Source organism: Saccoglossus kowalevskii, chromosome 13, assembly GCF_978046115.1.
Source record: "Saccoglossus kowalevskii chromosome 13, keSacKowa6.1, whole genome shotgun sequence".
Lineage (NCBI taxonomy): Eukaryota > Metazoa > Hemichordata > Enteropneusta > Harrimaniidae > Saccoglossus > Saccoglossus kowalevskii.
The window spans coordinates 33,238,643-33,256,220 of NC_140653.1; the positions used below are offsets into that span (position 1 = coordinate 33,238,643).

Below are 17,578 nucleotides of genomic sequence, written 5' to 3' on the forward strand. Positions count from 1 at the left end.
TAGGAGTGTCTGCAGCATTTGGTGGTTGGAGTGTCTGCAGCATTTGGTGGTGGGAGTGTCTGCACCATTTGGTGGTGGGAGTGTCTGCACCATTTGGTGGTGGGAGTGTCTACAGCATCTGGTGGTGGGAGTGTCTGCACCACTTTGTGGTGGATGTGTGTACCATTTGGTGGTGGTGGGAGTGTCTGCACCATTTGGTGGTGGATCTGTCTGCACCACTTTGTGGTGGGAGTGTCTGCACCATTTGGTGGTGGGAGTGTCTACAGCATCTGGTGGTGGGAGTGTCTGCACCACTTTGTGGTGGATGTGTGTACCATTTGGTGGGGGTGGGAGTGTCTGCACCACTTTGTGGTGGTTGGAGTGTCTACACCATTTGGTGGTGGATGTGTCTGCACCATTTGGTGGTGGATGTGTCTGCACCATTTGGTGGTGGGTGTATCTGCACAATTTGGTGGTGGATGTGTCTGCACCACTTTGTGGTGGATGTGTCTGCATCATTTGGTGGTGGGTGTATCTGCACAATTTGGTGGTGGATGTGTCTGCACCACTTTGTGGGAGATGTGTCTGCATCATTTGGTGGTGGGTGTATGGTGGTGGGTGTGTCTGCACCATTTGGTGGTGGGTGTGTTTACACCATTTGGTGGTTGATGTCTCCACCATTTGGTGGTGGGAGTGTTTACACCATTTGGTGGTTTGATGTCTGCAGCATTTGGTGGTGGTGGGAGTGTCTGCACAATTTGGTGGTGGGAGTGTCTGCACAATTTGGTGGTGGGAGTGTCTGCACAATTTGGTGGTGGGAGTGTCTGCACAATTTGGTGGTGGAGTGTCTGCACCATTTGGTGGTGGAGTGTCTGCACCATTTGGTGGTGGGAGTGTCTGCACCATTTGGTGGTGGGTGTGTCTGCACCATTTGGGAGTAGGAGTGTCTACACCATTTGGTGGTTGGAGTGTCTGCAGCATTTGGTGGTGGGAGTGTCTGCACCATTTGGTGGTGGGTGTGTCTGCACCATTTGGGAGTAGGAGTGTCTACACCATTTGGTGGTTGGAGTGTCTGCAGCATTTGGTGGTGGGAGTGTCTGCACCATTTGGTGGTGGGAGTGTCTACAGCATCTGGTGGTGAAAGTGTCTGCACCACTTTGTGGTGGATGTGTGTACCATTTGGTGGTGGTGGGAGTGTCTGCACCATTTGGTGGTGGATCTGTCTGCACCACTTTGTGGTGGATCTGTCTGCACAATTCGGGGTGGGAGTGTCTGCAACACTTTGTGGTGGTTGGAGTGTCTGCACCACTTTGTGGTGGTTGGAGTGTCTGCACCATTTGGTGGTGGTGGGAGTGTCTACACCATTTGGTGGTGGATGTGTCTGCACCATTTGGTGGTGGGTGTATCTGCACAATTTGGTGGTGGGTGTATCTGCACCATTTGGTGGTGGATGTGTCTGCACCACTTTGTGGTGGATGTGTCTGCACCACTTTGTGGTGGATGTGTCTGCATCATTTGGTGGTGGGTGTGTCTGCATCATTTGGTGGTGGGTCTGTCTGCACCATTTGGTGGTTGATGTCTGCAGCATTTGGTGGTGGTGGGAGTGTCTGCACAATTTGGTGGTGGGAGTGTCTGCACAATTTGGTGGTGTGAGTGTCTGCACAATTTGGTGGTGTGAGTGTCTGCACAATTTGGTGGTGTGAGTGTCTACACCATTTGGTGGTTGATGTCTGCAGCATTTGGTGGTGGTGGGTGTGTCTGCACCATTTGTGGGTGGGAGTGTCTGCAGCATTTGGTGGTGGGTGTGTCTGCACCATTTGGGAGTAGGAGTGTCTGCACCATTTGGTGGTGGGAGTGTGCACCATTTGGTGGTGGGAGTGTGCACCATTTGGTGGTGGGTGTGTCTGCACCATTTGGGGGTGGGTGTGTCTGCACCATTTGGGGGTGGGAGTGTCTGCACCATTTGGGGGTGGGAGTGTCTGCACCATTTGGTGGTGGGAGTGTGCACCATTTGGTGGTGGGAGTGTGCACCATTTGGTGGTGGGAGTGTCTGCACCATTTGGTGGTGGGAGTGTGCACCATTTGGTGGTGGGAGTGTGCACCATTTGGTGGTGGGTGTGTCTGCACCATTTGGGGGTGGGAGTGTCTGCAGCATTTGGTGGTGGTGGGAGTGTCTGCACAATTTGGTGGTGGGAGTGTCTGCACAATTTGGTGGTGGGAGTGTCTGCACAATTTGGTGGTGGGAGTGTCTGCACAATTTGGTGGTGTGAGTGTCTGCACCATTTGGTGGTTGGAGTGTCTGCACCATTTGGTGGTTGGAGTGTCTGCACCATTTGGTGGCGGGTGTGTCTGCACCATTTGGTGGTGGGAGTGTCTGCACCATTTGGTGGTGGGAGTGTCTACAGCATCTGGTGGTGAAAGTGTCTGCACCACTTTGTGGTGGATGTGTGTACCATTTGGTGGTGGTGGGAGTGTCTGCACCATTTGGTGCTGGATCTGTCTGCACCACTTTGTGGTGGATCTGTCTGCACAATTCGGGGTGGGAGTGTCTGCAACACTTTGTGGTGGTTGGAGTGTCTGCACCACTTTGTGGTGGTTGGAGTGTCTGCACCATTTGGTGGTGGTGAGAGTGTCTACACCATTTGGTGGTGGATGTGTCTGCACCATTTGGTGGTGGGTGTATCTGCACAATTTGGTGGTGGGTGTATCTGCACCATTTGGTGGTGGATGTGTCTGCACCACTTTGTGGTGGATGTGTCTGCACCACTTTGTGGTGGATGTGTCTGCATCATTTGGTGGTGGGTGTGTCTGCATCATTTGGTGGTGGGTCTGTCTGCACCATTTGGTGGTTGATGTCTGCAGCATTTGGTGGTGGTGGGAGTGTCTGCACAATTTGGTGGTGGGAGTGTCTGCACAATTTGGTGGTGTGAGTGTCTGCACAATTTGGTGGTGTGAGTGTCTGCACAATTTGGTGGTGGGAGTGTCTGCAGCATTTGGTGGTGGTGGGAGTGTCTGCACAATTTGGTGGTGGGAGTGTCTGCACAATTTGGTGGTGGGAGTGTCTGCACAATTTGGTGGTGGGAGTGTCTGCACAATTTGGTGGTGTGAGTGTCTGCACCATTTGGTGGTTGGAGTGTCTGCACCATTTGGTGGTTGGAGTGTCTGCACCATTTGGTGGCGGGTGTGTCTGCACCATTTGGTGGTGGGAGTGTCTGCACCATTTGGTGGTGGGAGTGTCTACAGCATCTGGTGGTGAAAGTGTCTGCACCACTTTGTGGTGGATGTGTGTACCATTTGGTGGTGGTGGGAGTGTCTGCACCATTTGGTGCTGGATCTGTCTGCACCACTTTGTGGTGGATCTGTCTGCACAATTCGGGGTGGGAGTGTCTGCAACACTTTGTGGTGGTTGGAGTGTCTGCACCACTTTGTGGTGGTTGGAGTGTCTGCACCATTTGGTGGTGGTGAGAGTGTCTACACCATTTGGTGGTGGATGTGTCTGCACCATTTGGTGGTGGGTGTATCTGCACAATTTGGTGGTGGGTGTATCTGCACCATTTGGTGGTGGATGTGTCTGCACCACTTTGTGGTGGATGTGTCTGCACCACTTTGTGGTGGATGTGTCTGCATCATTTGGTGGTGGGTCTGTCTGCACCATTTGGTGGTTGATGTCTGCAGCATTTGGTGGTGGTGGGAGTGTCTGCACAATTTGGTGGTGTGAGTGTCTGCACAATTTGGTGGTGTGAGTGTCTGCACAATTTGGTGGTGTGAGTGTCTGCACAATTTGGTGGTGTGAGTGTCTACACCATTTGGTGGTTGATGTCTGCAGCATTTGGTGGTGGTGGGTGTGTCTGCACCATTTGTGGGTGGGAGTGTCTGCAGCATTTGGTGGTGGGTGTGTCTGCACCATTTGGGAGTAGGAGTGTCTGCACCATTTGGTGGTTGGAGTGTCTGCACCATTTGGTGGTGGGAGTGTCTGCACCATTTGGTGGTGGGAGTGTGCACCATTTGGTGGTGGGAGTGTGCACCATTTGGTGGTGGGTGTGTCTGCACCATTTGGGGGTGGGAGTGTCTGCACCATTTGGGGGTGGGAGTGTCTGCACCATTTGGGGGTGGGAGTGTCTGCACCATTTGGTGGTGGGAGTGTGCACCATTTGGTGGTGGGAGTGTGCACCATTTGGTGGTGGGAGTGTCTGCACCATTTGGTGGTGGGAGTGTGCACCATTTGGTGGTGGGTGTGTCTGCACCATTTGGGGGTGGGAGTGTCTGCAGCATTTGGTGGTGGTGGGAGTGTCTGCACAATTTGGTGGTGGGAGTGTCTGCACAATTTGGTGGTGGGAGTGTCTGCACAATTTGGTGGTGGGAGTGTCTGCACAATTTGGTGGTGGGAGTGTCTGCACAATTTGGTGGTGTGAGTGTCTGCACCATTTGGTGGTTGGAGTGTCTGCACCATTTGGTGGTTGGAGTGTCTGCACCATTTGGTGGTTGGAGTGTCTGCACCATTTGGTGGCGGGTGTGTCTGCACCATTTGGGGGTGGGAGTGTCTGCACCATTTGGTGGTGGTTGATGTCTGCACCATTTGGTGGTGGTTGATGTCTGCACCATTTGGTGGTGGTTGATGTCTGCACCATTTGGTGGTGGTTGATGTCTGCACCATTTGGTGGTGGTTGATGTCTGCACCATTTGGTGGTGGATCTGTCTGCACCATTTGGTGGTGGGTGTGTCTGCACCATTTGGGGGTGGGAGTGTCTGCACCATTTGGTGGTTGATGTCTGCAGTATTTGGTGGTGGGAGTGTCTGCAGCATTTGGTGGTGGGAGTGTCTGCACCATTTGGTGGTGGGAGTGTCTGCACCATTTGGTGGTGGGAGTGTCTGCACCATTTGGTGGGGTGGGAGTGTCTGCACCATTTGGTGGTGGGAGTGTGTGCACCATTTGGTGGTGGGAGTGTCTGCACCATTTGGTGGTTGATGTCTGCACCATTTGGTGGTGGTGGAGTGTCTGCACCATTTGGTGGTGGTGGAGTGTGCACCATTTGGTGGTGGGAGTGTCTGCACCACTTTGTGGGGGATGTGTCTGCATCATTTGGTGGTGGGTGTGTCTGCACCATTTGGTGGTGGGAGTGTCTGCACCATTTGGTGGTGGGAGTGTGCACCATTTGGTGGTGGGAGTGTCTGCACCATTTGGTGGTGGGAGTGTCTGCACCATTTGGTGGTGGGAGTGTCTGCACCATTTGGTGGTGGGAGTGTGTGCACCATTTGGTGGTGGGAGTGTCTGCAGCATTCTGAGATACAGTGAATATTGATAAACACTTTATTGCCACAACAAAATCCTGCATACAGTGGACACAGAATGCATTTAATGTGCCACCTAATTAGTAAAAAATATTTAACTTTTATTAAAAAACATTCTATTTACAAACGATATTGCTGGAAACAATTTTCACAAGAAATTGCCTTGGGTTGGCGTTCCCCAGTACTGTGCACAATTATTTCAATATTGTATTCTTTTTTGATCATGTCTATACATTATTGAAATACTGAAAACTATTTACTGTGGTTCTTATAACAAGGAGCCACAGCAACTACAAAATTTGCAATAAAGGTAACACAGCTTTCATGTTTTTTACTGTCAGTGTCAAAAAGGTAACTAGTAGATCAAGGAGAAATGATGCAAAAATATGTCCTCCATATCTTATTACCTAATTTAGAAAAATATTTATTATTACATTTTTCCATGATTTTACTCATAATATTACTTATGTGTAATTTTAACTTGCTATATGAATGGCAGAATACTGTGATAAGTTTTCTTCTACTGGTATTTGTTTTGGATTTATTGCAATCGAATACTAAAAACAATTATGCTAAAAAAGATTACATCAAACTTTATCTTCACACCAAGATGAGATTTTAGTTAGATTTGAATTTGAATAAAAGCCCAAGGAACTTACTATTGATACTAATTTGTGGTGCTCAGCTGAAAAGCAGAAAACAATAGTGATTTGTGGAATTTAATCTCTTATTGCCAGTTATGTATACTTATGTTTAGAAACCAATGCCAGTGCTTCAGACTCCATCGATGTTGTACTTGCTTCCAATTCTGCAGTATCAAAGTGTAAATAACTTATACTCTGTTGTTGAATCTGTCGTTTGATGAGTATCCCTGCTGCAACGTAAAGGATGGAACACAGAAGATAACACGTTGGCACGACGATGAGGAGAGCATCTCCCATGTTGGTATGGCATTCATCATTCGGGTGAAGTAGTAGTGTAAGAATTGGAATCTAAGGGAGCATGTCAAAAAAAGAATCACTGTGATTTATAGAATCTACCAATCAATGGTGATTTTGCATTAATGTTACTTTGGATATTAACAACACTGTTATTATTTTTGTTTATAGATATGTGAAAATTCAGTCACTGATGACAAATCATTCATCTTGTTGTTTTGCACAACAAACCAGAGGTCCATAGTAATCAAAAACTCAATATTGAAGCAAAGTTTATTACATTAATTATTCTTACAAGTAATGGACCTAAAATTCCTCCTATTAGAGTATTGATAGCAATATAAACAGCAGATGCCTGGGCTCGGATATCTGGAATAAAGAGATCCTGAAATAGAAAATAATTGTATGTAAAATTTATCACGAGCAGTCTTTGTCTTAGAAATTGGATATCATTATTTGCATTGGTACAGTTTAACCCTTTGCAGTCACCATCTACAAAATAGTCTTATTTACATTTTAGTTTTATTTACATTGGCACTTTGCTATGAAAACAAACAATGACTTACTTCACTTTTCTAATTTTGAGGTTTGGTGATTTCATTCATGACAGATTTAAGCAATTATACCACCGTTACTAAAAGATGGTTAGGAAATGCTTTTGTTAAAAACTGTTAATTCGCCTAATACTTTAGAGATGCATGTCACCCTGTATATGTCCTCTATTGTCATGGTTGGGCTTTTAAGGTCCACCAATTTGAATCTTTGTTTGTGTTGATGTTGTATCTTCCACAAATTTAAAAAAAAAATCAGATAAATGTTTTAGTGTCAAAGTTCAATGAATATATGAACAACTCGGGTAAGTACTCTTTGTAATTGTGAAAATCTTCAGAATCGAGGATCAGCGGTTTTACTGTTGCTGTGCAAGTGGGTATAGGCTGAGTAGGAAATTACAAAATTTCAAACTCTGAAATCTTTGTTTTACGTAAAAAAAAAATACCAATGAATTTATACTACTCTTTTCTGTGTGTATTTATGATAGTTTTAGGTGATTTGGGGACTAATTTTAAACAAATTTATGCTTTTCTTCTCTTGCGTGGTGTCATTAAGTCACGACAATTTTTTAGATGCTGAAGAATTCGCTGAAAATATCTGGAAAAGCATTGCTATTGTCATAAAATGACTGTTTAATCATTCTTGTGTTCCATGGTTTTGTAACAACATAATTATTTTGCATTATTTAATGAGCCGTAAAGCTGTGACTTGAGCGACATGACAATTCTTGAACACAAAATTCCCTTGATCTAAATCTCCAGTAGCGTTTCTTCGGCGAATCAATTTTTCTAATCTTTTTAAAGCTTTGTTAATTTCTTTGAAATTGCCTGTTTTGGAATATTACATTTTCTCACATGCATGTCAGTTCATTTAACTATTTTGTTGGGGGTGATTGCCCCCCCCCCCCCCCTTATTGAAGACTTATTCAAGCCTGAAATATGAACATTTGTATGGTTTCAGTTGTTGATTGCAAGGAACTCTGGGAGACAATAACATCATATTTGCGTGATTTCATGTCTTCATTTTATGTTTACGATTATTCAATACTTATCTTGGATTAGTACGTCTTTTGTTTTAAATGTTTACCCGCGACACACATTTAATTAAAAAACCTGATTTGTTTCCTAACCATCTTTCTTACTAACTGTGGTAATATAATGATACAATGGGCTCTAACAATCTGCATTGCAGGGACGTAAAATTATGGTAGATAAAGGTCACAATAAAATATACATGGTTGTTTTCATTTATTATTGTAACCACACCAAAACCATATGCATGTTTATGTGTTTTACTAGTGCCATGGCTGTCAAATATTTGTGGAGAAATCAAACAAGAAATCCAGTTATTCCTACCTGAACAATAGCAGCTGAAACTCCAATCCAAGTTTCCGCCAAAATAAAGGAAATAAAGAGAGCAACAAATGAACGTGTAGGATCGTCTACTATAAATACGATAGCTGTGACAGGTGTTGCCAAGAACTGAGTAACACCAATCACATAGGCCTTAGCTTGTTTTCTATTTATGGATACTCTGTCAAATGAAAATAGTAATTTATTTCAAAGTAAGCAACATGTGGACAAAAATGGACAATGTTAATGTGTACATGTTTTGTCTTTGCACTTATCTTGATCAAAATCTGTCTAGGCAAGTCTGAGAATGACGATGGATACACAAACGCACACGCACACGACCAGACCAAAATTATGAATTCATTTACACTGTTTTGTAATAAATTCATCACAGTTATGGTAGATGTCAATAATCAATTGACTGGTGAGTGTGGTGTTATTCAGAATTCACCAATCTACACTTCTTTCATTCAAACTGAATATTTTACAGATCAGAGCAGCAGCATATGCTGTAAAATTCTTTGATTTAGTTTTCACAATATTTTGTTCACCTCCCAGCATGCATCAGAAAAGTATTCAGAATCGCATTGGTGATGGTAACAAATAATTAGTTGAATAATGCTTGTCCAGTCAGCATTATTGTTCAGAACAACCATTATGATCTTCCTTTACCGTTATTTTAGAATTTATTTTTCAAATTCTGTTCATAAAATCATAAACAATGGTGTTTAACAACCTGTTTTACATTTTTTCCTTTGGATGCACATCTTCTATAGAAAAAACATAAATGTATCAGGATAATTAAAATGTGACTTGTTTGACAATAAACACACCACTGTCATTTACATTTTTCTTTTTCAATGTGATTAAATAATAACATGTTTGACTTCAAACCAAGCTGCCCTCAACCATACACACATGTGCACAATTTAACTTACGGTAAGTCTCATTTGGTAATCTGATTGAAATAAAGTGAGCTGTTAATTTTAATTAATCAAAGTCTTAAAAGATGTATGGAACTTTTAGCCTACCTATCAGCAGTAACTCCTCCAAGTAAAGTCCCAAATCCTCCACCAAAAAGAACAATAAGTGCCAGGGTACCATTGTATTTGAAAGGCTGTATGTGATATCGTCTAGCATAATATGTTGATAACCAAGAAGCAAGGGCATATCCTGCTATCTGACGTACAGATGACGCAAGACAAATCACAAGAAAAGGTTTTGATTTGAAAAGCTGATGTACTGTTTCCTATAGAACAAAGGTATCAAGGTTAGACAAATACAATTTATTAGGCATTCATAACCATGCATTAACAAACGAGTATAGAAATCATATATCTGGATGCTTCATTGTAACTAGATATGTGCGCATCACACTTTGATATGTGCGCATCACACTTTGATATGTACGCATCACACTTTGATATGTACGCATCACACTTTGATATGTGCGCATCACACTTTGATATGAGCGCATCACACTTTGATATGTGCGCATCACACTTTGATATGTACGCATCACACTTTGATATGAGCGCATCACATTTTGATATGAGCGCATCACATTTTGATGAGCGCATCACACTTTGATATGTATGCATCACACTTTGATATGAGCGCATCACACTTTGATATGTGTGCATCACATTTTGATATGCACACATCACACTTTGATATGTGTGCATCACACTTTGATATGTGTGCATCACTTTGATATGTATGCATCACACTTTGATATGTGTGCATCACATTTTGATATGCACACATCACACTTTGATATGTGTGCATCACACTTTGATATGTGTGCATCACACTTTGATATGTACACATCACATTTTGATATGTGCGCATCACACTTTGATATGTGCGCATCACACTTTGATATGTGCGCATCACACTTTGATATGTGCGCATCACACTTTGATATGTGCGCATCACATTTGATATGTGCGCATCACACTTTGATATGTACGCATCACACTTTGATATGTGTACATCACACTTTGATATGTACGCATCACACTTTGATATGTACACATCACATTTTGATATGTGCGCATCACACTTTGATATGTGCGCATCACATTTTGATATGAGCGCATCACACTTTCATATATACGCATCACACTTTCATATGTCCACATAACTTTTTTTGCTACAGTACTGTAAATATAAAATAAAAAAAAAATTTTCACAACATACCAGACCAGAGCCAACTTTTTTTTGCACAATACCTTTAAAGAATTAGGCACTGGTTCTGGTAAAATTCTCTCCTCTGGTTGTGGATCCCTGATAAAGAGTACTACAAGCATAACTGTTAAAAAACCAAGAAATGCCAAAATAAAGAATGGCCATCTCCAGCAAATAACATCATTGGCTGCTGCTGCAGCATAACCAATGGCACTACCTACAAACAAAACATAATAACAGAGTTTATAAATAGATAAGAATTAGTATAATTTCCAATCTAATTCTATTTATTTTACCGTACTTATCCGGGTAAGATCCCATGCCTGGACAAATGCCCACCATCCACTTTTGACACAATAAAGAAGTTGAGGTCATATCTGGGCACACGCCCAGGGGGTCTTTTTCTACACAAAACATAATACAAAAAAAACTATTTTCTATTCGTTGACTGTGGTTGTATTAACAGTTGACATTCTTAAAGTCTGTTGTGATACTTATAAAAATTGTTAATTGCGTAAAACAAGGGGTGAATGCAAAATAGCTGTGACAGCTTTCTGCCTTCAGGGCAGCGCGTTCACCGCTAATTTTTTTCAGAATCATAACAGTCAGCAAGTCTATAAAAATAAATATTAAAGCAGAAACGGTAGTTCTCTTTTTGAAATATGTCGTGGCCCTAAAAAGGGCAGGCCGTTTGGTTTGTGCTTCCTTAGAAACGATTCAAGCAAATCGTATAAGGAGAGCAGCTAAGCAAGTGTCGCACTCATTCGGCTTTAGCGTCGTCGACAATGAAAACAATGTTGCAATATTGTAGCAACCCGTACCGGGGAGAAAGGTTGAAATCACGTTATTTTGGCTTTATAAATATTTTGTAGCAGCTTGCGAATCTATAACTGGGCCAGCAATTTTGCAATGTCACGCCGAAGACTGCCAACTTTTTTTACCATCTTTTATCACCGCTATTGCATTTCTGTCATGAAAATTATTCTTCTGTCATTGGATAAAAAAAAAAACTTCCTATTTCAAGTCCACAGCAATATACATATAGTGAGACATTCCAACCGCCGGAACTTGCTGAATGATAACTTTCACCGTGATTAATTAATAAGCGTCAAATCTGATAAGAAAGCAATGTCACGATTTGACCTTTATGATGAAATGCTAGTAGTGATGTCATTCTTAGCCAATCAGTAAAGCAGATGCATAAAGGCCAAAGATGATTGCTAGACTGTAAACAAAAGCATCGTGTGCCATCGCAGCAGAGCAACCCCATTTTTCTTGTCTCTTTATTATGATTAGACATGAATGAAAAGTGCCAAGCTGACAGACTGCGAAATATGTGGATTAATAGTGCTAAGTCCAAATTGTGTGGGACGATATCGACGAACTTCAGGAATAAGTTGTAGGGATTTTGCTCGACGGCTACAGTGATGCCGACTTGGACATTTGAGGGTTTTGAGTTTGACGAAGATGGCAAAGAACGTACAAATAAAGATCTGAGAAGTGTTTTCAAACAGCTATGAATTTTTATAATTTTTACTGTGTAAATTTGTAAATTAATATTGATCTTGCATGACGGTTGATTCGTAATTTGTCTAGACCGGAAATCATTTTACGCAGTTTAACCCCTGACATTTTAATTCATTTTGAGTTCACGCATATTGGGCGTGTTTGTCGGCGGGAAAATCCTAATTCAAATGATTTCTCACTGTCGATTTTTATTATTTCTGGTTTATTTGCCACATTATAAGCAATACATTATTTTTGTTTTACTTCTAGTGTTGCATCGTGTTCATTTATTTGCGTTGCATGTTATTATTTGCCGTTCTATTCCCTGCCGTAGTTCGATCTGCCTGTTGTCAATTTTCGTGAATTTTCGTTTTTTTTGCCGGGGATCTCCTGGCAAACGCCCATCCCTTCTTTTTGGCAATTTTCCATGTTCAAGACCCTGGGCTTATACCCGGATAAATACGGTAATATTCAGAACAGTACATGAGAAATAATATTAATATATTTTTATCAACAGTGGGACCATTCAAAGAATGTTAAAAAATTAAGGTCCCATCTTTGAAGCAAACCATATCACTTTAAAAAATCTAAATTATCTGATCTTACCAATGTAAAGTCCTGAGTGATAAAATGCCAATGCTTTTGCTCGATTGACATAGAAAAAATCTGATATCATTGCATAAGATGTGGGATTACAGGACGCCTGAAATGAGAATAAAATAATAAACAAGCCATGCATGGCATAGTTCCTGTTGGTAACCTCAGATCTTTCACGAGTTACACATGCAGGAAATGGTTGCAGACATTTTAAAATCATAATGATGTCAGCAGTGATCTTTGATTGGATAACACACTGATTGCATTTGCATAATTATGCCATGAAGTTGCAGTAATCTTTTAGGTATGTCTGATGTCTTATGTACAATCTCCACCATTTGGTTATTTTGAATCAAAACATGAAAAAAAGCAACTCTTCATGTTTAATCATCATACCATTGCAATTACTCATTGCATTGACCATAATCTTATGCCATTGAGTAAGAGCACACAAAGTTTATACATGTATCAACAGAATTGTGTTTATATAAATCAAAACAAATTTTGAAAGGTAGCTATTTTACATAATAGAAATTTGATCATGGTAACCAGATATGGTTAAAAATGTTAAAAAACATAGAATTATCAGAAAATCTACAAACTCTAGCAAGGTTATCTCTCATTGGTTAAATAACACACAAAATGGCCACAAGTCCATCACAATGTGAGTGAGCAATCAACCATCATACCAAATCTGAAGAAATTTAATCAATGTATGTTCAAAACAAGTTTGATGAAGCACTGAAATTTAATTATTTTATGAATTATTACATTTATGTTGAACATCATAGTTTGTAAATATGGTGTTAGAATAATAGAAGTCTGTAGCTGTATTGTATATCTGCATGAATATATATTTTTAAATGTTGCTATAAACTATTAGAAATAAGCAATGAAAATCAGTCAACCAGTCAGGAAAGTGCTTACCTGTCCTATACCTACACCAACCCTGGCTAACAATATGAGCCAGTAATCTTTGGCTAGACCTGTTAATAGCACCATAGCAGACCAGAAAAACATCCCAATTCCTAACACTTTTGTTCTAGAGCTTAAATCTGCAATTCTTCCAATAGGAATACCACTGATAGTGTAGGACAATACAAATGCTGCTCCAGTTAACACGCCATGCTACAGAAAATAAAAAGTTAGCATTTCAAATCCCTAGTGTTTGAATCTACAATAAATCAACAGATGTCATTTTTCAGGGTAACATGTGATATAGATCACATGGTGATGAGCACAGTTCATTGAATTTGCTTTTATCATGCAGGGCCATTGCTTACTATTTCTTTCCAAGCCTCACTTTCTTTGTATTGATGCAAAGCATAGGCAGCAAATCATACATATTGTATTGTTGCAGGAAACCAGAAAGCAAAGCTTGGAATGCAAAATAGTCAACAATGGCTGCTGCATGATAAAAGCAAATACCCTTAAATATGACTTTTAGCATATTACTAGCAAACTTTATTATTATGTACATGTATATATAGTATTGTCAATATGTAAATGTGCTACTTATCAGATGGCTATAGTGCATATCATTCACAGTAGTGCAGCTTAGTGCTCAGAGAAAATCAAATCAACCAGCTCTATGAACAAGTGATAACAGGTGATAACAGGTGATAACAGGTGATAACAGGTGATAACCTCATATAATCAGACTATGGACCACAGTAAGCTATATTTGTTGCAAAAGTAGTACAAGTAACATAAGTCTGTAATTATGGTTCACAATATGTGACTTTTGTGAGCCCTTTTTTTTATTAGAGATGCACATCTAATAGAGCAAATATATTAATATTAACTGGTAGATATAACTAATTCAACGGATATTTGTTGTATTTTTTAAAGAAATGGGACCTTTTTGTCATAAAATAATAATCCACAGACAAAACCACTTTCTGATGACAACATAAATTATAATATACATGTACAAGTTGGAAACCACGTTTAGGAGCATACCCTACATATTATATAACATATTGCTGTTAGGAAAAGCGAGGATGCATTCTGTTGCAAGCAGTATAGAACATACCTGTATTGTGTTTATTTTTATGCAGTCGTTAGGGTCACAGTGTGGGGAGAACATCCAGTCAGACGTATTCCAATCTGGTTCACAACTTTGAGATTCATTTTCAGATGCACAGGCCAGACCTGGAAATAGGAATAGAAATCATTCATTTTCAGATGCACAGGCCAGACCTGGAAATGGGAATAGAAATCTTATCAAAGCTGCTGTCAACTCTTGTCACCTTCTTGACAACAATCCTTCACCAAATCTGCATGCAGCAACCATATTAGCTTTATAGAATTGTAATTGTCATTTATTGTACATTTATGTTATCTTCTGAAAGCTTGGATTCAGCAGACACCCAGGCTTGTATTTCAAACACTGGAAGAAATTATTAAAATTTTATGGGGACCAAAGTTTAATCAAATACATTGTATATTACTGACATAATGAATTCACAATTCTGTCTCTCAAAACTAAATTTATACACTTGCATTTAAAACAAGCAGCTTCTCGGCTGAGATAGCTCCGCTGTTAGCAATGCACATTTCAATTAAAGAACAGAAGATATCATTAGAAAATTAACAATGTGCATAGTATCAAGCAATGGGACTTGCTGTTTTAACAAGAATTTAAAAATATCACTTTTTACAAAAAATTACAAAAATATTCACCAAAATTAGAGAATTAAAGATATCATTACAAAATGAACAAATCTGAGAGAGGTCCACATGTAGTACCTATATATGTAATATGAAAGTAATCAGACTTGCGGTTTTTAACAAGAAGTCGAAAATATCACTTTTTACTAAAAATGACAAGAATATTCACCAAAATTAGAGAATTAAAGATATCATTACAAAATGAACAAATCTGAGAGAGGTCCACATGTAGTACCTATATATGTAATATCAAAGCAATTGGACTTGCGGTTTTTAACCAGAAGTCGAAAATATCACTTTTCACCAAAAATGACAAAAATATTCACCAAAATTAGAGAATTAAAGATATCATTACAAAATGAACAAATTTGAGAGAGGTCCACATGTAGTACCTATATATGTGTTATCAAAGCAATTGCACTTGCGGTTTTTAAACAAGAAGTCAAAAATATCACTTTTTACCAAAAATGACAAAAATATTCACCAAAATTAGAGAATTAAAGATATCATTACAAAATGAACAAATCTGAGAAAGGTCCACATGTAGTACCTATATATGTAATATCAAAGCAATTCGACTTGCGTTTTTTAACAAGAAGTCGAAAATATCACTTTTTACCAAAAATGACAAAAATATTCATCAAAATTAGACAATTGAAGAAATCAACATGAAACGAACAAACCTAAGAGAGGTCTACCCAAGGCACATATACTTGGTGTATATGTGCCTTGGAGTATATGTACCCAAGGCACATATATACACCAAGTATCAAAGCATTCAGGCTTGTAGTTTTCAAGAAGAAGTCGAAAAAGTAAAACATTGACACGGACGACGACGACGGACAATCACTCTTATGATAAGCTCCGCTCGACAAAGTCGACAGTGGAGCTAATAAAAACTGTATACAATTACAAATCTACTTGGCTTTGAAGTCTAACATAAGGCTACATTAATGTATGGTGCACTCACCAGCAGGAATAACAGCTGGTAATAGTTGTCTATCGGCTTGGTTTAAAATATATACTATAAACAAAATAAATAATGAAGACAAAGCCCGCAGTGTGGAAGTTTGAGATTCACTCGTAGGGATTTCATCGTCTTCTTCATAATAGGTTTGTTTAAAAACCTTGCCTATTAGTTGACCCATTATAATTGCTACGTTATCATCGTTCCCTCGGTCATAGAGGATACATCATAATCAAAGGTATCCTATCACCTATAAAAACAAGATAAACAATTACATTATTTCACACTCCAACTAACCATCACTATGGCAACTGCGCTACATGTGTTAGGATATACTGTCACTAAGATTTGGAGATCATTATAATTCAACCAATACTGCAGAATTTAGAATGAAATGCGAGGTGCCATTTTCTTCTAAAATACTTAACTTTAACCTTTATTTACTTTCTTTTGTAGCTTTATAGTTCCTAGTCGTTTTGTATTTTGTATGTCTTAGTTTTAGTTGTTCTTGCTGTACCTTTCTGCATCAATGTCATGTCAAAAAATATTATTATCTGTGAGCATAAAACTATGCCACAATTTCCTCTACATACTTATGTAGCTTGGGGGTACTAGCATACATGTAACACTAAACCGAGGAAGGAAATACAACTTCAGACATGCTGGAAAAATAAAATCCAATGAAATTTAAATTAAGTAAATCATTTTTGGAAATTGAGGACATACGTCTTTTTCGCTAGCATGTTATTTAGCTAATCCACAATCTCACTAAAATGACACGTAGCTATTTCAAAGTGTTTTACAGTAGGTCAAGGAAATTAAGTTTTAAATTGTATTTGTTATCAAAATTTCCTCACTGGTTTATTGATTAATTAGCCGAACCCGGAAATGTGTAGAGGGAAAGAGTTCCTTAAGGCCACTACGGCCCCAATGCAATAACGATATGTGTTCTGAAGACATATATATATATAATTGAGATGGAGGGAGTGGCACTGGAGGGGCAGGATTATGAGTTATAAATCATATCAGTGGCAATTTGATTGTTTGTTGGCACTTATAAGCAATATTTCCTGCTTGACTTTGGCAACTAATCGCTCACTCACATCAAGCTACTGGTAGTTGGTAGATCAGATCAGACTTGACCAGATAAATGTAAATGTAGGGGAGCTCCATCCAATTTACTCATGCAATTCTGTAGTAATAGGGGAAACATCTTCATGGCATAGCTAATATAATTAATATAACATAATTTAGTGAATTGTATTAAACACAAAACCAACGCATACATGTATCAATTACTAACATGTATCCAATATGATACTCACATGTACTCACCAGTATATTCCAAAGTGAATTTGTGCAATTAAGCAATCTGTGCATGTAATGCCGTGCCTATTCTGCCAATAGGTCATCTAACTACTCACGTGCAGAATTTTTTAATAGTTGTCAAAATAGTAACATCCACTGAGCAGGTCTGGTGTCCCAATGTCCATAGGTAAACTTTTAGTGACCTTTACATGTAATGAACTATGGGT

General features: G+C 39.7%; 1 protein-coding gene across 1 annotated transcript; it reads right to left on the reverse strand.

The window, feature by feature from the left end:
• Positions 1-5,273: 5,273 nt before the first annotated feature.
• Positions 5,274-17,529, reverse strand: LOC100378938 (uncharacterized). Its single transcript, XM_085506802.1, has 10 exons — positions 17,379-17,529; positions 16,047-16,293; positions 14,439-14,557; positions 13,331-13,531; positions 12,413-12,509; positions 10,345-10,517; positions 9,142-9,359; positions 8,114-8,291; positions 6,502-6,591; positions 5,274-6,260 (listed from the first exon to the last, which is right to left on the reverse strand). The coding sequence occupies exons 2-10, from the start codon at positions 16,222-16,224 to the stop codon at positions 6,006-6,008; spliced, it is 1,509 nt and encodes a 502-aa protein (XP_085362928.1). The 5' UTR covers positions 16,225-16,293; positions 17,379-17,529; the 3' UTR covers positions 5,274-6,005.
• Positions 17,530-17,578: the final 49 nt, after the last annotated feature.

What these genes read in the sequence shown, in the direction of transcription:
- LOC100378938 (XM_085506802.1), bottom strand. Translation starts at nt 16,224, where the DNA reads ATGGGTCAACTAATAGGCAAGGTTTTTAAACAAACCTATTATGAAGAA. An exon ending in TAAAAATAAACACAATACAG is followed by an intron (nt 13,532 to 14,438) that starts GTATGTTCTATA and finishes TATTTTCTGTAG; the next exon opens with CATGGCGTGTTAACTGGAGC. An exon ending in CAGTGCCTAATTCTTTAAAG is followed by an intron (nt 9,360 to 10,344) that starts GTATTGTGCAAA and finishes TTTGTTCTATAG; the next exon opens with GAAACAGTACATCAGCTTTT.